An 18,826-nucleotide genomic window follows, 5' to 3' on the forward strand; every position below is an offset into this window, starting at 1 on the left:
GGTGGTTTCAGGCTGTTGGTATTTCCACCCCCTGTTGACCAAATGGCCCAATGTCAGACACAGGTTGTCGTCTAAAGCTTGTTATGGTTTAAGTACCGAGTGTTGTTTTAACCGCCTCTCGTCTTGCTTCCGTCCCAGGTGCTGGGGAAGGACCACCCGGATGTGGCCAAGCAGCTGAACAACCTGGCCCTGCTGTGTCAGAACCAGGGCAAGTACGAGGAGGTGGAGTACTACTACATGAGAGCGCTGGAGATCTACCAGACCAAGCTGGGTCACGACGACCCCAACGTGGCCAAGACCAAGAACAACCTGGTGAGGGGTGGAGTCTAGGATGAGGAAAAACGGTTTAATAGTAGATATTTGTTATATTCATATTATAACAATAAGTAAAGGGGTTTAAATGTATTTTAAAGATGCTGCTACATGCTAAATTAATGCCCAGTTAAACTTGTGTTTCATTCTAAGTTTTGTGTATAGATTTCAAATGAGAGTTTATTAACTACCTAAAATCAACATTGCAGTACTGAAGCCCAGTAACATCTGAAAAAAGGCAATGTAAAATATGTTTATGTGCCTCTAGAAGATTGGTAATATTAGCCATCCTCGTGCTTTGTAGGTGGCAAGAAGAGCTACATATGGGCCAAAATCTGAATCGGCAAGAGCCTCTATAGTTTTCTGTCCAAGAGCAACCTGAGCCAAAACCTCAACACCTGTCTTCGGCCATAGCTAGAATAAAAACCAAGATTTCTACTAAAAAATAGAAATGAGTATATGAGAGCTACATTTTTACTTTAGGTATTTTAATTGTGATAACAAACATTTTGTGTGACACATTTTACAACATGCTACTTCTCTTACTGAACATTCAAAACATCCCAAACACTTTTATTGAGCTTAAATGCTACTCTTTATAATTTAACCCCATGATTTAATCACAATTATTATGTTCAAGTGAAAATTATACAACAAGTTTAACAACTTAGATGCCACAATTGTCACTTAATAGTACTTGTGCAAAAAAGAAACGTAAAATACTTATTTAAAATATTTATCTCCTCAGGGCAACTGCCTTTGTCTCATGTACAGTGTCCTGCTGACTCTTAATGTCTGGTTCTCTTTGTTCCTCAGGCGTCATGTTACCTGAAGCAGGGCAAGTTCAAGCAAGCTGAGACGCTGTACAAAGAAATCCTGACCCGCGCTCACGAGAGGGAGTTCGGCTCTGTTGATGGTACGACATGTGACTGGATTATACACACAAGTACACACACATTTCAGCCAGTATCATCTCACCCAGACTCACTTCAAATACCACAAACAAACAGATCTGATATATCTGACAACCCCTGCTGTTTATATTCTTCTAATATAAAGGTTAATAAATTCAGGCTGCTGTTATTTTTTCGTAGCTGTAAACAAAAATGACCTTTCAGCTGAAAAATAAAAAAAGGTTTACTACTTCAGAACCAGTGACTGTTGTTTATCTGAGTGGATGTTCGTCAGTACTGATAAACTTCTTCCCATGTGTTTCTCTGCAGATGAGAACAAACCAATTTGGATGCATGCTGAGGAGAGAGAGGAACAAAGCAAGGTGAGCAATATCTGTTCATACCTCGCAGATTGTCAAACAGACTTCAATGGAATTGGAAAACACGTATAATTCCAGTATTTTCTTGTAATGTGAACCGATATATTCTCAATTTGATGTTTTAATGTGGGCCCACAAGATTGTATAATACTTTCTGACACATTTACCACTGTAGTTAAACACATTTTAATTTCAATGAACGGCAATCCAGAAGGAACATACGACCAGATAAGAAAATGCTAAGTAACACTGAGAGCAGCATTTAAACTGCTCCGCCAGATTCATGATCGTATTAAAGATGAAATAGCAAGGATTGACTTTACAAAGAGTTGGATTAGCAGATTAAGTTTTGGGAATAACCATCCATGTGTGAGGACTCGACATTTCCCAACCAGGAGTTCATTTTAGTCGAGGTTTAAACGGTTTTAGGGAAGGAATCCTGACTCCAGTATAATCCCATCATTTAACACCACTTCATGATACCTTTGATGGTATTAGAAAAAAGTCTAGTTTTGAAATGGGTTGATTTTCATCCTTTTAATATTCAATTCCCTTCATGTTTTAGTTCACAAGTCTGTGGTTCTTTTCCTGATGTTAAATGTTCGGGTTAGTAGATGTAGATTCCCTTAAAACAGTTTTGTAGAAAGCTTATGAACATGGTTTTTCTGTCTTAGGGCAAGCAGAAGGACGGCTCACCTTTTGGGGAGTACGGAGGCTGGTACAAAGCCTGCAAAGTGGACAGGTCAGTGTTTCTAATTAATTCAGTGTCTGAGTGAAGATGAGTGGGAAACAAAACAAAATGTCTTCTAATGTTCCCTTAGAAAAAGATAAAAATAAAGGATTAAAGCTTTAATTCTCATACTGCAATGGCCACAAAATGAATTTACGTGTCATAATGAGAAATGCTTGTTCAGCCGGTTTATATAAAATGAAACCGGTTTCAGCTCATTCACCAGACAGGACCAGCAAAACCAGAAAATCCTCCCAACTGCAGTAAAATCATCCAGGAATTCGATATAGAAATAGCAAAGTAAACCCTTCAGCCCTTTTTGTTCATCACCTGACCCACTCAGATCGATTCTGCTGATCTGGGATCGAACTCTGATATAAAATCATATTAAGCTGATTTTTATTACAAAACAGACATATTTTAGTTCATTTAGAGAAAGACCTTACCCTGTGTGTCATTGTTTTGCTCTTCTATCCAAAGAAATTACAGCTTAATTAGCTATTAATTGGTGTTTTTGTCGAGTTAAAGTGGACCTATCATGCTATATTGGAAAAATATATTGTAGGGCCATACCTATACAAAACATGTCTGTGATGTTTTTTGCTTAAAATACCAAACAGATCACCCATTGTAGCCATGCCTCATACTGCTCATACCTCCCCTGTTAAAGAAACGCGGGTCCTTAGGTAAAAAAAAAAAAAAAAAGGGGAGGCGGAGCTAATGCCTGATCAGAATTCTACCGGAGATAAAGTTAAATTCTGCTGTGATAAAACGCCATCCTGTTCTAAACCACATCAAGGATTATTTCTGATACAGTATGGAGCTCAAATGCTTTTTTCTTGCGGGTTTATCACAAGGTTAGTTCTTTTTTATATTTCCTGCTTTTTAAACACATGTGCTCTCCAGTACAGGTTAGCTCTGAGTGTTAGCGATGCTTGCTAATGTAAACAAAGACGAGATTACGTCCAAAACACGTCAGGCATTGTTTCTGATAACATCTTTCTGTGGGTCCGCCATCCGAAATGACGTAATATCGGCAGCAAATCTGTATTGTACCGTTGTACCCCCGTTTTTAAAAGATGTGGGTACGGAGGAAAAGAGAAAGGGTTTTATTTTCTGACGCTGCGTGAGTTCCCTGACACACCGAAGACACATATTTATGTATAAAAGACATCAAAAGGTGCATTTTGCATGATAGGTCCTCTTTAATATAAAAAAAAGCCTGCTTCACCTTTTATATTCTCTCTGCTAAGATGTTCCTCCTCCTTGTTTTGCAGCCCCACAGTGACGACCACCCTGAAGAACCTGGGCGCCCTCTACAGGCGGCAGGGCAAGTTCGAGGCGGCCGAGACCCTGGAGGAAGCTGCCATGCGCTCCAGAAAGCAGGTGTGGTCTCCATGACTAATAACGCAGGACTCCTGGCTGCAGTTAACACGTCACTGTCAGTGTTAAAGCTGCAGAGTTTCAATAAAAAGGGTCGGCTCAGAATTAATAGCAGATAAAAAAGGCAGATAATGTTTAATAAAGTGAAAAATAGGGATGAGATAATAAACTGAGACGCTGAGAACCCGGCAGTTTTTCACCTCCTCTCATGGTGGGCTACTTTTGAGCCTTTATTGGGTTTCATGTGGAGATAAAAAGTGGTTTTATCCTGAATTTGCATTTTCTCTGAGAATGTAATTATCCTCATCTCTCAGTTGGGCAGTAGTACATGATAGTTACATTACTGGATTCATTTAGTGCCTCTCTAGCTGGAGAGAGTGAAGCTTTGGTAATACGATTATTTATACCTGTTTAGAGTCCGATTACATTAATTTAAATCAATATTTTGATTTGACAATTTCTCTAAAATGTTTTGGTTCTTTTTCATTTTTTGTGTCATTTAGTTAACAGGAAAGATGTTAACCATGTAATAGAGAACGGTGATCATGGTGTTGAATCAGCTTTTCAAATATTAATGCACTTTGTGAGAGGAAGGCGCCTGAAGTAATTTTTACATTTTAAATAATTCATGTCCAACAAATGTATTGCATTTTAAATATTCAGTACAGATTAAAAATTCGCATTATGTAAATGTAAATAAAGGTAAAGTAACAAGCACTTACATTCAGACACCGTCACTGCTCTGGTGTTTTTCCACCATGAATCATTTATTCCTCAGACGGAGAAGTCTTTGCATTCGTCCGCACTCTGGGGAAACACGATAATTGTTTAGCTTTAACTATATAAAAAAAAGCTAATTCCCTTACAGAAATTGTTCCTTGGGAGAAATCCTACTGAATTAGCTATTAAATGCACATTCTTCAAATTAAAACTTTAAGCCCCCCCTCTACTTGACTCTGCAGAGTTTAACACTAGGAAGCCGTTTTCTCATGAATCTGCTGAAGAGGGAAAGTGTACTCTGTAAACATGACATAGTGAAATTACAACACGTCTTCGACAAATATTAAGAAGCATAATGACTTCTATCGAGTACTCCTATTTGCTCTTAATGGTGTAATCAAATTCCTCGTACGTGTACAGTAAGCCTACCTGGTAATAAACCTGTTTCTGATTCTGATTCTGAATACATATTAGTGGTGGCAGCTCTGATTCTCAGGAACAGCTTTCTGTTTGCTGCTTAACAGTTTCCTTTTGAGAAACCAGTTGTGCTTTGGTAACTGACTTTGCTGAATTAGTTCGTACCAGCTGGTGTCTTAATATAAAATGTGAGTGTGTGCCAGAGCCTGGGTTCAGTGCAGCAGGTGGTAGAAGTCTAAAGCTTTAATATTATGTGTGTGTGTGTTGTGTGTGTGTGTGTGTGTGTGTGTGTGTGTGTTGTGTGTGTGTGTGTGTGTGTGTGTGTGTGTGTGTGGTGTGTGTGTGTGTGTGTGTGTGTGTGTGTGTGTGTGTGTGTGTGTGTGTGTGTGTGTGTGTGTGTGTGTGTGTGTGTGTGTGTGTGTGTGTGTGTGTGTGTGTGTGTGTGTGTGTGTAGTGTGGTGTGTGTGTGTGTGTGTGTGTGTGTGTGTGTGTGTGTGTGTGTGTGTGTGTGTGTGTGTGTGTGTGTGTGTGTGTGTGTGTGTGTCCGCGGTGTTCCAGCTTCTGCTTTAACTGCAATAATTACATTGACATTAATTGCTGTTTTGTGTATCCTGGTGTGTGTATGTGTGTGTGTTGCTCAGGGTCTGGACACCGTGCATAAGCAGCGCGTGGCGGAGGTCCTGAGCGAGCCCGAGGCCCGCGAGAAGCAGCGGAGCCGCGAGAGCTTGACCTCCGACACGGTGAAGTACGAGAGCGGGCCGGACGGTGGCGAGGAAGTGAGTATGAGCGTGGAGTGGAACGGGGTAAGTACAGTACACAGCCCTACACACACATCTGAGAGTCTGCACACATACACAGTTCCTTTCTGGACAGAAGCCACATGCTAACTGATCACGCTGGATAAACATCCTGTTGAAATAGATGTATGAGACACACAGTGTATATACTGTTGCTACAGAGAGATGTCCATTATTTTTAAATCTGGAGCATCAACTGCTGTACTTAGATACTATGTACTAGTGCTGGGGTGTGTACAGTAGACGTGTTGTCGTCATTATAAGATAACAAATGTAAATGATAATCAGGTTTCCAGTGGTTTCTGTCAAGAAAGATACTATGAGGTTATTTAACTCTGATGATAACAGTTATTTAAATGAGAAACATGTAAAAAGGATAGTTAAGATTATTTCTGTACTCTGCTACACGTAGTTTGCTGATTGACTGTCAGAATCCTCTCCCGCAGTAGCTGTTGCTTGAGCTTCACTGTTACACTTTGATTAATAAAAGAAAAGCTTTTCTTGGCTGGATGTTAAGTCTCTCACAGTAGGTGCTTCAGTTGTAGTGTGTTTACATTTACATAGTGCTTTGATCATAGTAAACCACTAAACTCTCTCTTTCTAAAGCTTTTCCAACTAACTCTCTGTAAAAGCTGCTCTCCCAGCCGTAAAGCCGCTGTGGTTTCACATGTTAACCCCTCTGCTGCTGCTGCAGAGCCACTTTCCGAACGTTTCTCTGCAGTATTTTCTCAGCTTCTAGTGACTGCAATAAGAAACTGTAGATGTAGAATCTCTGCAGGCTGCTCTCCATCTTTCTTCTGCGGCTGCTCACTTAGCAACAGTAGTCATAGCGCCCTGAACAACCAATCAGCATCGCCCCTCATACACACTGTCAGCTAGTTATTATCCTCCAGCCTCCTGCAGACAATCTCACATCAGCAGCTGATCTCTGGACCTATTTATATCAGGAAGCAGCCTGTCGAACCTGGAAGAGCTGCAGCTGGAAGTTTAATAATAAGTTAGTAAATAATGTAAAATGCACAAAAAAATACAATACTAACCTTTTTGCAACCTCTTAATGTATAACTTCTCATACAATTGGTCAATATTACATGACCAAAAAATAATAGGCAAAATTATTGACAATTCTACAACTTCTCCACAACTCACACTAAATGTAATTCAAGGGCTGCATTTGATAGTTTAGGAAAAAGCCTAATCACATATTGTACCTCTGCAGTTGTAATGATTCAGATTATGTTATAAGTGATTGGTAAGAACAGTTATTATGATCTACCTGAGATGGATATAAACATAGTATTATGTTATTTTAACCCTCTTCACTGTAGCTGTCAAACCACATGTTTTTCTTCCAAGCTTTCGAATATATTTTCACTTCCACTCCAGCTCTCTCCACAGGCGTTTTCTTTCACTTTATTATAAATAATTCCTCTGAGAAGCAGCGTGACTCTTCAGTGTGTTCACCTGACTCAACACGGGCTCTGTACTGTACTCTTTCTGTGATATCCGTGTCCACTGTGATGTTTGTACCTGTGTGTTTATGTGTTGATGAACCTCTCCTTTGCATCTGTGTGACGACCCGCTGCCTGAGAATGAGAAGTGTGATTTATTTGGTTATCTTTGTGTCTTTCCTTTGCTTTGCATGTTGGCAGCCAGAGAGGAATACATGTGTATTTAATCAAATGCACAATGCTGCAACAATTGAATAAACTTAAATCCAGAGCTAAAAATAGTTAATTCATTCATTTGTAGATACAAAATAAATCAAATGTATAAATATTACTCAGTTTTTAGCTTTACAGGTGTGTATATTTTGCATTTTCCTTTAAATTTCTATGTAAAATTGTGTTGGATATATTAGGGTTTTAGGAAACTCTGAAATAGTACTTGATATTTTAAGTCTAAACGGTCAGTATTGTACTTTGTTCCTATGTAGCCCCATACAAGAAACAGATCATAAAAGAATATCATATAGAGAGTATTCGTCTGGCTGCTCTCATCCTTCTCCTCCCGGCATCCCCTCTGTGTTTGGTTTTGTTTTGTGGTGCTCTTACAGAGTGTAATCTGTTCTTGTTGATGTAAGTTGTGCTCAACAATGTTTCAGATACAGACACAGTATCCCTCCACCATAGTACACTGTGCTAGAGCGCCACCTGGTGGAAACTCTGTGAATCACAACACAGTAACTCTAGCCAGGGGTGTCAAACTCAATTTCATTGGGGCCACATTAGCATTATGGTTGCACTCAAAGGGCCGGTTGTAACTTTAAGACTATATAAATATATATACATATATAAATATATATAAAATAATGTATTTATATTACATTATTGCCTCTGCATTGGATTATTATTGGATAGGGTAATAACTTCATAATGAACTACATCTGAAAGCAGAAGTCTAGGGCAAATAATTTCAAGTCTCTTCAGGGCGCATGTCACAAAATGAGATGCATTGTGGGACATGTAGTTTATGGCCAACGTGCTTCTGTAAAGCGGCATGTAATCATATAATAAATGTATTATATTCTTTGCAAGCTCTTGCGGGCCACAAAAAATAAGGTTGCGTGCCGGAAATGGTCCGCGGGCCTTGAGTTTGACACCCCTGCTCTAAGCAGAATGAACAACAGAAAGACGTTTTATAGTATTATATTGTATTTAAATATTAGAATTGTGTTATATAAACCAGCCTAATGACAAGAACCAGAGTAGATGGGCATGGTCGATAACTGAAAACCCATCTGCTTTGATTGTACCTTGGCAAGTCAATTATTGGGGAAAAAGAAAAAAATGGTTTGTTTTGTTTTTTCTGAGTTTAACGAGTCAGTGGGTGAGACCAGAGGCAGTTTGGACCGGACTGTGGAAAATGGCCTCAGAGAAACTAAATACTGAAATCTGCTCGTTCGCACACGCTGGTGGAGAAACACTGTGTCTGATCTGTGACCTCGATAACTTTATCAGTCTCTCTAATCTGTTTCTCTTCCCCTTCTCTTCCTCCTTCTCACTCACTAAATTCCTCCTTTACAAACTTTCTCTCATCTCTTTTATTTCTCTCTGTGTGTTTCTCTCTCTTCCTGCTCCGTGTGACCGGCAGGCATAACTCCAGATGCCTTGTAATGGTTCTGAATAAACTTGTCTTCTGCATGACGGACGCCTCGCCTCCACGCTTCAGCTTTGCCGTTTTCTTCAGCTCTGACTCCCCTCCCCCCCCCCCCCCATCTCTCTATCTTATTCTCCTCCCCCACCTCTGGGTGTCTTGACGGGGATCCTTCACTAACCGGAGCTATAATGTTAATAAACCCCTCTTTGTGCTGGGTTTTGTGGGAAATGTGAGGCAGCTTGTGTGTCTAAATCCAACGTTGTGCTTCCGTATCTGTCTTGAAGCGTTGTATTGGACTGTGTGTTTCTGCTGTGGGGGGGGAAGAGACCGGGGGGATGTTTCTTTATATCAACACTAAACTCTTCTCATGTTGTTCCTGCTGTCCTTTATCTCTGCTTCCTCTCTTTCTGTCCCTCTCTGCTGTCTTTAAACGTTCACATTGGCAGTAGACTCATAGATAGGCTGTTTGGGGTGAATGTGTAAAGGAGATCAACAGTACGCCCTTAAACCAAATCTCTGCCTGCTACCTTGTTCTTTTAAAGCCCAACTCTCTCCATGTTTCACCTGAACACCCAAACAACAATTGCTATGTTATTTGATTACTTGGAGCTTTAAACAATGAGGCAACATCTGATACCAAAGCACCACAAGTGTGTATATATTTCAACATATAATATAGTAACCTTTTATGTGTATTTACTGTGTCTTAGCCATTGCTTCATCATATCATTAGTGACCTCCTGAGCATCTGCTAGAGTGATGTGAAAAATGAAAGTAATATAGAACTTCATTAGTCAATGGACACAGAAGTGACGAATCATATCAGTCAGTTGTCAAAAACTGCCAAAAATGTGTTTAATCTCTGAAATGCGAGGATTTGCCTCTGAAATCTATCAGTTGTTTCTGTCTTTATTAAGATAAAAACAATACATTGATTAATACAACAACAAAATGGGAGAACGTATATCACTAAAATAAGGAATGGATAGTATAAACTTCACACCATGTTAACGGCAACATCCTCTTTATGTCACTCTAAACAAATACAACCTTTATTCCAGGTTTGAAATGGTCAGAGTTATACTTTGAACACTAACTTCTCTCTCTCTCTCTTTCTCTTTCTCTTTCTCTTTCTCTTTCTCTTTCTCTTTCTCTTTCTATCCGTGAAGTCTCTCAGTTTAACTCAGCATTTACACCTAACCTTCATTAGTGGTGACTCACAGCTCAGTGTGACTCTTAACATGCTGTAAATAACATCAGCGTTTCTCGTCAGCATGATCGAGAAGAAGCACCGTGGATTGTGGCTCTGTTAGAGTTTAGTCTTTAGTCTCTGCTGCGTGTCATCTGTTCACAATGAAATCAGAATAAACTAACGTTGAAAACTTAACAAGAGGACACGTTAAAAGGGATAGGATTCATGCACGATCTGATTAACTTCAATAGAATAGAGGTTATCTGATAAATGTGACATTTCCCACTTAATGTCAGTTTGTAGGGAAATGAAATGAAGCTTTTGTCCTGAACATAGTGCATCGCGCCTGTTACCTTCTGTATATCTCTGTAAATACATATCAGCGTGGGCGCACTAATATTGCATTTGTTTGAAATCTGGGAAATAAAATAGTCTTCTTGTCTCTGTTTCTTTGCTCTGGCTAATAACCTTTCTGCGTGTCCTTCCTGTCCTGTGTGCATCTTACAGTTTGTCTTTCTTAACTTCTAATAAAATCTAAACTCTTTGCTCACCTGAAACCTGTGCCTGTCGCCTCTTTGTGTGTCCCCTCTCTTTTCTGTGTGTGTGCCTTCATATCTAATAATAATAATAACCTCAGCTGCAGATCTGGAAACTTGACTCAAAGCATTTTGTAAACACTTCACACTAACACACCTAACTTTGGCTATTAAACACTGTGTGATCTCTGCATCACCACATCCTTTTTGATCTTCAAAAAGTGATCTGAAATGTGCTCATAGATACACGTTTGCCATTCCATGGTTGATTCCAGATGTCATTACATTCATTCAGTGCCGCTAAATGACTATGAACAAATTGGTTGATTAGATTACATAAAACAGGATTTAATTATGATTATTAAGTAGCAGAGACCCCGCTCATGAAGACACTTTCACTGTTTGAGTTAACTTTGCTCTTTGATCAAAAGAGCCACAGTTTCTGATTTACAGTTAATTATTTACCAATATTGATACTATCAGCCAATATTAGCTTTTTGTTTTTACAGTATTTAGTCAGTACCCAGCATGCTCAGCTTCATTATCGGCTTCACCTTCTTTCACTCAAACCAACATTACTCTGCCAGAAACACTGGTGCTTTGATTACATCCATTGAGGCTGGAATTGACTCTAATGGATCATGTCCCAGGTCATTTTACATGAACTAAAGAATCCTGTTAAACCCAGTTCTGAGTGTTAAAGATGGAGTTGCCATGCAGCCTTAATAGGTCATCAGTCCTGGTTATGTTGAATTCACAAGGGGCAACACTTTTTCAAAAGACTGATCCAGGTACTTAAAAGTATGTAAAGGTGGTAGTGAGCTTAACCTCACCCGTCAAGAAGGACTCCATGTACCGTTAGCTGAAGGTGAAACACTAACAAATAGCAGCGCAATAAATAGTTCATCTGTGTGCAGCATTAGTGTGCAGTTTGGAAGTACAATGCGCATGGCAACTTCACAGGTTTACAATGAATCTGCATCACTGCATCGTGAAGGCACGTGGTCTTTTGCATTGAAAAGATCGTGCCCCTTTAATGATCAATATTTGCGTTTGACCCATAAACCCTTTTGTTTAAATCTGCAAGTAAAACCTAAAACTTGAAAGAGACATCCAAATGTAAATGTTATGGCCCAAGGAAAACTTATATTAACACTCAATGTGCTTTGGTGTTTTAGCCTACATATATAGCATTTTAAATTATTTAGACTAAAAGATACCCTTTTTTAATCTTTTTTTTTGTGGGTCACATGGGTCTGACACTAATGTTCACACAGGACGAACACTGACTGTGTGGGTGTGTAAAAGCACTCTTTTAAAAAATAAAGAATGTGTGTGTGTTACTGTGACCGAGTGTAACGCTGCGCCCTCTCCCCTCAGGACGGCTCCGGCTCTCTGAAGAGGAGCGGCTCCTTCAGTAAACTGCGAGCGTCGATCCGCCGCAGCAGCGAGAAACTCGTCCGCAAGCTGAAAGGCGGCGGCTCGTCCCGAGACAGCGAGCCCAAAAACCCTGGGTAACTATCCCCATCATGCACCTGGTGACTCTCACTTTATGCACTGGAGGAAGGAGCCGGCACTAACCAAAAAAAGAAGGGATTCGCTGTGCTTTGCTGGCGGTGAAGTAACTTTTAAGCTGTTTGCACATGAAATGATGGAGGGAGCTTTCACTGACACTCACACTGGGCCTTTCCCCTCACATCGGTTCACTCTGTTCTCCACTGCCTCTGGACAGTGACTTTATTCTGCATGGTTTGGTCTAGCTGTTATTAAATATAAGGACCACTGTTAAAAAAAACTTTCAGAAAAACTGTAAAAAGTATTGTTAGTTTCGGAATAAACAGACAAAATATAACAATGTTATTTACTGTAAAGAAAAGAGTCATAAGTGCAATATTTAGAGAAAAGGTTCCTATAATATTACATGAAAACACTTAAAAATGTTACGTATTTTTTCTCAGAATATTAAGTATTCTTTTTTAGTATTTAATAAAAGTTATGGGTACACAGATTAGAGTTGCAAAACTTTAAGATCAAAGTTTGTAAGAATTCAAGAAAAAGTCATTATATTTTTAGATATGAGTTGCCATAAATTGTATATAAATAGTGGTTGGATTTTTAAGAAAAAAATTATATTTAGAAAAAAGTTGTTAAATAGTTGTAATTTTTTAAGAAAAAGTGGTAAAATGTTTTATATTTCAAGAAAATGGTGTCTTTGCTACAATTAAAAAGATTACAGCTTTTTTCTGATAAAAAAATCGACCTATTCTTGTTAATTGTTGACTTTTTTTCCAAAAACAATATTTTCATTTATCATAGTTCTTCTTCAAATTATTACTTAATCCTTTAAGTAATTTTGAATTTAAATGTTCCTTACAGTGGTCCTAATATTCCCCCGTGTGATCAAACCTGAGCATGATTAAAGTGTCCAAAGGAAACTAACTGAGCGGTGTGCAGAAGTGTACTGATGAAATGGGAATATTATGCAACTGTTTCAAACTCTCTTTCTGTGACGGGCGACGTGTAGAAACTGCAACGGAAACAAACTAAAGTCTGCTTGTGAAACGCCTTAATGCTCGTTATGCCTGTGGAACTCGTTTATTTTGTTTTAACCACTAATAGTTACACCTATTTATTGCATTGTGTGGCTTTGGGACTATTTATTTCAATTTGTTTTGAAATATAGTTCCGTTTTAGTCTCTGGATTTTATTATTTTCTTTGTGAATTCCCCAAAAACCAACCTGTCTGCATGGCTGTTTTTTTTTGTTATTGAATTTTTATTTATGAATAAATGTGTTCATTTGAATGTTTGGAGTTGCATGCCTCGTCTGTGTGCTCCCTGGTCTCTGTTTCCTCTCTGCTCTTCTCTGTGGCTCTAAAGATGGTGGACATGGTGATGTGGCTGCAATTATCATCATCATCATCATCGACCGATTTGTGATGTTCAATCACTGCAGAAACTTTCATTTTAACAAGTCGACAAGAAACCACCTCCTAAAATAGCTAAAACACTGTCTTGAGCGCTTTTTATTTTTATTTGACAGTTAGGGAGAAAAGGCCAAAGGGATGATGAACAACACACAAAGTGCTTCAGTTACCTGGTTGTGACTCACAGAACAAGGCTTTAGGTATTCCTAAGAGTTTTCCATAAAATTGGGAAGAGTTGCGACTTCCTGCCAAGAAAATGGGGCCAGTTTTAGATGCAAAACATGTAAAATACATCCAATCAGGCGTGTCCTACAAACCATAAGCTATCCTCCAAGCTAAGGGAGTGGGTTATAACCTGCAAAACATCCGGAAAAAAACATGTATTTAATCTTGAATTTGAGTCAAAAGAATTATACGCATATTATTATTATTATTATTATTATTAATAATTTAGGTTGCGTTTCTGCAGTGATTTTATTCACATCATTTTTTTGGGGCATGTTGGTGTGCATGATCTTCACTGACATATAAATATGAGTTAACTGCTTATCAATAAAAACACCTCTCGTGGATAACTCAAATAAAAGGGCTGGTACCACCTTCTGATAAGAAACCTTACATAATGGTTTACTTTTGACTTACAATGCATTCAATTCAAGCCATTACGTCTATAGGGTCACTTTCTTCTCACTTCTTAATATACCACTAATCTTTAGTTTACCCACAGAGGAAACAACAACACAGTCGTTTTCATGCGAAGAAAGAGAGCTGTTCAGCCTCTCAAATCTGAACATGTACTATTTTTATCTGTTTAATAAATCATAAAAATAAAGTAGTCTAATTCAGAGTGTCTCTGTAACTCAAACCAAGATCAGTTAGCTGTCATGTGTTGTGGAGGCAGACAGTGAGAAGCATTTCTCTGTGATACTAACATCTGTGTGGAAATATCATGTATGTTATTAACCAACACAAACATCCTCACCTCCACATCCCTCTCAACCTCTCACCCTTCACTCTCCACCTCCTCGCCCTTTCACCTCCTCACCTCTACATCACCCCTCAACCTTCACTCTCTTCCACCTCCCCCCCCCCCCCCCCCCACCGGTGCATGTCCCTGCTGGTGCAGCATGAAGCGGGCGAGCTCTCTGGGCGTTCTTAACGTGGCGGACAGAGCTGCCATCGACCACTACCAAGTAAGGAGACGAGGGTCCCAAGTATCTGAGAGTTTGTTTATAACCTGCTGGTGACCGATAAGGAAAGGTCAAAGTTCAGTTTCTATAAAGGTCCCACTGTTCTTATATTTAAGGATAACTACCTCCTTTAATATAAGATAAGATAAGATGGACCTTTTTTGACCCCCGTAGGGAGATTCAGGTGTTACAGCAACAACAGAATAAGAGAGAAACATAGATGGTACACATGGGGATTAAAATAAATAAGAACAAATAAAATAAGAATAAACGTGTATAATCGTATTGATAGAAATAACAAAATGACATGAGTTACATTTACAATATACATTTAAATGTGCGGGATATGTTTTGTTATTATAGGCTTACAGTAACACCAACATGTTTATAGAGCTTTATTTGCTCTTCATATATGCAGGAAATCAGACAATAATTTATTAAGTGTCTTCAATTAAAAACAATATCATTAGATTACATTTAGATTAGATATACTTAATTATTATTATTTTGAACCTTCAGCTCACCTGGTTTACCAAGAAGTTTAAAACAAACTTTTTGCAGATGCTTTCTGACCTGATCTTTTCTTTCATCTCATTTTGTTATTATATATATAAACACACAGGCCTGTAAAGTCACCTGGGAATCTGTTTGGTGGGGAAATCACGTAATAAATAACCACCTGAGTGAGACTCACACACTAACTTCATACCATGTTGATGTTCACTAATCAACACAAATTAATAACAGGGTTTTTATTTTGTTATCTTGAAGAAAGCGACAGTGTGATTTGATGGGATAATGTATACTGAGGCACATCAAAATCATGATCTAATCCACCCTCATACTGTTGGAGAAGAAAATTACAACCTTTTATTTTTACATTAAGTAAACATTTCCTTTATCTAAGACATCTTTGAGTCATATTTCTGTCTAAAGCTTTGAATAGTTTGTCTATAATTTGTAAAAAAAAAAAAAAAGCCATGTTCGTTGAGTGTTTTCGTCTAAATAAATATGAGTTAGAATTCAATATTAAGATAAATCTTTTATATCACACTATATGTGGTCTTTTGGTACATGGGAATACTGCTTTGAACTCGATTGTAATTGAATATCTAGAACTGTAGTCCCATAGTGTGATAAGAAAACCTTTCTTAGCGAAATACTTTGATAGATTTGGGGATTTAAATAATAAAAAAATAAAGAAGGAAATGTTTTTTGAATTTTCTGAATAAGAGCACACATGGTTTAATCAAACGTTTCCTTTTTTCTCCAGGAACGAAATAATCGTCTGAGTAAAAGTCGTGACCTGAGTGCCAGCCACACGGACCTGGCGCATTGAAGGTCTGTCGACCCCCGAGGAGCCTGTGAGGTCACTTCCTGTCCGGCCCCTCCTCACTGTAAACCCCCCCCCCCCCCCCCTTCATTATCCTTCAGCATCACATGTGCTCACTGTACAGGCTGCTTTGCACTTTCTGAAGGTGTGTGGGGTTTTACACATCGAGGAACAAGAAGAAGATGAAGATACAGTTGTGTGTGTGTGTGTGTGTGTGTGTGTGTGTGTGTGTGTGTGTGTGTGTGTGTGTGTGTGTGTGTGTGTGTGTGTGTGTGTGTGTGTGTGTGTGTGTGTGTGTGTGTGTGTGTGTGTGTGTGTGTGTGTGTGTGTGTGTGTGTGTGTGTGTGTGTGTGTGTGTGTGTGTGTGTGTGTGTGTGTGTGTGTGTGTGTGTGTGTGTGTGTGTGTGTGTGTGTGATATTTGTATGTGTGTTAGTATGAGTGATTGTCCTTTTTCAATATGTAATGCTTTTGCTTACATGAAGGCAGATGCAGAGTGGAGCTTTAGTGTTAAACATTTCTCTGACAGCTCATTGTCCGAGTTAAATCAAAGTGGGTGAACTAGCTTTGCGACCTCTGAAGCCTAAATCCTAAACAAACCATGCTATAAAGGGTCAAATTCACTTGATATTTTGTTGAATTATCATTACGTGTGTCTTCCACATGCTGTTGTTTTTGTGCTTTTTTAATTTCCCCCTAAAAGAGTGGATATGCCGAAAACTCAGAAAGAACTCTAACATCCTGTAGTTCACTGTAGTTCATTGATTGAAGAGGTTTCAGTCTGTAAACCTTCATCAAGTTGAATGAATTTTGTCAAGCAAAGCTTTAGATATCACAGTTTTCAGAAAGTGATATCAAATGATCACTAATGAGCTCATGAGGGAATCAGGAAATACATAATTTAAGGAAACTTTGTTATTAACTTTTAAATATTAAATACTTTATATGACTTCACCTACTGAGATTTAACTCAAGCAATGAGATACAAAACAATGTTTTTAATTGGTAAAGCTGCAGCCACTCTGCAGAGAAAGTCCAGCAATGACGTCTCTCTCTGTAGGCTGAACCGGACGTTAGCTTAGCGCTGCGTTAGTTTAGCGCTAAACTACAATCTGCAGATTTCTAAATGAAGTTCTGAACTGGGTTAATTAAAGAGGCCCTATTATGCCTTTTGGGGTTTTCCTTTTCCTGTAGTGTGTTATATACTGTAGGTTATTGTGCATGTCAATGGTCTGCAAAGGCTATGTGTTCTCTTAAATATGTTTCACAAATGTTGGAGTCCTGTGGAGGAAAAACTCAACTCTTTAGAACAGTGACTCCTAAAATGTTCCGTCCTGCGCTGATTGAAGATTTTGCTTTTGCTGTATGAAGGTCTACGTTTACATTTGGGTTTATTTTTGTAAATGATGTTTTATGTGTTTCTGTCCTCGCGCTGCTCTGAAGAGTTTATCTTTCTATCTTCCTGTATAAAAAACGCTCTCAGGATCTCTCTCTGTGGAAGCCTCTCCACTTTTACACTTTAACGGAGAAAAAGTTACAGCATTTATTTTTACTTCCTAGTATATTCGTATTAAATCAAGACAACACTTTAAAACGAGTGGAAAAAAAACAACCAAAAAGTAGAAATTGTGTAATTTAGTTAAAATAGAGATTTAAGATGCAAATGAAAAACATGTATATTTGCTTTTACCAAAATAAGAGGGAGTATTTCTCCTGTAAATAGTTATAAATATAGATATGGTTTAATGATAAATATCATTGTATGTTAGCGATTCACTTTGAAATGCGAAGTCTTATTTAAAACTACAAGTAATTTAATAATCTAATAATATACATGACAATAAATAACAAAGTTGATTCTGCATCACATAAATGAAGTTGTAAACTGTGCAGAACTGCAGAAGTTATTTGATATATTTTCCTATAAGACACTGAAACGCTGCAAACCCTAACACCAGAAAAGCTGTTGGAATAATTAAAGAAAATATGTAATCTGCCAGCTTTTGATACTTATTTTTTATATCTGCAAGACACACATTTCTGTCTTTAACCAAATAATGTGGACCCTGAACAGATTTAGACTTTGTCCATCTTTAAAAAAGGGTCAGGTTTCCAAAAAAACACCATCAGGCTGAATTGACTAAATTCTTCTTCAAGTTCAGATTTTTGTAAAAAAAAAAATCCGCAATCACTGTTAAGGGATTTTAACTGGAGACATTGGGACACAATAAAAAAAAAAATCAAACATAATAATTGTACAGACCTGTGCATAGTATGGGGATTTGTTTTAAAATATTGAAAATAACATTAACTTTAATTGTTATATGAAGCTTTGGTTTTATTGTTGGAAAAACTGTAATTTGTCATTTATTTAATTAAATATATTACATTCTTTAATAAAAATGTAAAGAATTTAAATGAAGGCTTTCAGTAAAAATATTATATATAAATCTATTTTTTCCTTATTAAAAGAACAACAATGAAGCCCTGAAATGTAAATAAAAAACTAAGAAATGGATTTGATCAAATGAATAATATTTGTGGTAATTTTTCCTTTGTGCCTGCAATAATTCAATCTAAGCCGCGGTGATTTTTATAAAATGCTAAAAATCAAATGTTCTGAATGAAGTGTATTTGTATTTCCTTTGTAACGGTGATTTGATCAGTTTGACGTCACAGAGTCAGGTGTTGAAGCTTCTAGTCGACTGTTGATCAGTCTTCTTATTGTCAGAGGATCCACAAAGTAACGAGGCACATAACCTAAACACGTCGGATGGTTTTGAGGAACTGGGCCACATTTTGGGCAAATCTAGACAGGCAACACTTACAGCAACTGGCAACAAAGTGATGACGAATTGTTTATATTTTCTATAAAACGTTTAGAAGTTGTGGTCAAGATGCAAAGTGGGTTTATATGAAA

The 18,826-nt window shown here is 38.1% G+C and overlaps 1 protein-coding gene across 5 annotated transcripts in view; it reads left to right on the forward strand.

Annotated features, from left to right (window-relative positions):
* klc1a (kinesin light chain 1a) overlaps window positions 1–16,155 on the forward strand; it is a 41,393-nt gene extending 25,238 nt beyond the window's left edge. The window contains exons 8-16 of one of the 5 annotated variants that reach the window (XM_034123775.1): window positions 139–312; window positions 1,129–1,228; window positions 1,536–1,588; window positions 2,260–2,327; window positions 3,593–3,701; window positions 5,477–5,638; window positions 11,840–11,973; window positions 14,512–14,578; window positions 15,849–16,155. In XM_034123775.1, the coding sequence (XP_033979666.1) occupies window positions 139–312; window positions 1,129–1,228; window positions 1,536–1,588; window positions 2,260–2,327; window positions 3,593–3,701; window positions 5,477–5,638; window positions 11,840–11,973; window positions 14,512–14,578; window positions 15,849–15,914 (933 nt within the window). In that variant the 3' untranslated portion in view covers window positions 15,915–16,155. Of the gene's footprint in view, window positions 1–138; window positions 313–1,128; window positions 1,229–1,535; window positions 1,589–2,259; window positions 2,328–3,592; window positions 3,702–5,476; window positions 5,639–8,725; window positions 10,481–11,839; window positions 11,974–14,511; window positions 14,579–15,848 lie in introns of those variants that run through there. The other 4 variants (XM_034123776.1, XM_034123778.1, XM_034123777.1 and 1 more) reach the window with 4 other exon arrangements.
* The last annotated feature ends 2,671 nt before the right edge of the window (window positions 16,156–18,826 follow it).

This window comes from Trematomus bernacchii, unplaced genomic scaffold (assembly GCF_902827165.1).
Source record: "Trematomus bernacchii unplaced genomic scaffold, fTreBer1.1, whole genome shotgun sequence".
Lineage (NCBI taxonomy): Eukaryota > Metazoa > Chordata > Actinopteri > Perciformes > Nototheniidae > Trematomus > Trematomus bernacchii.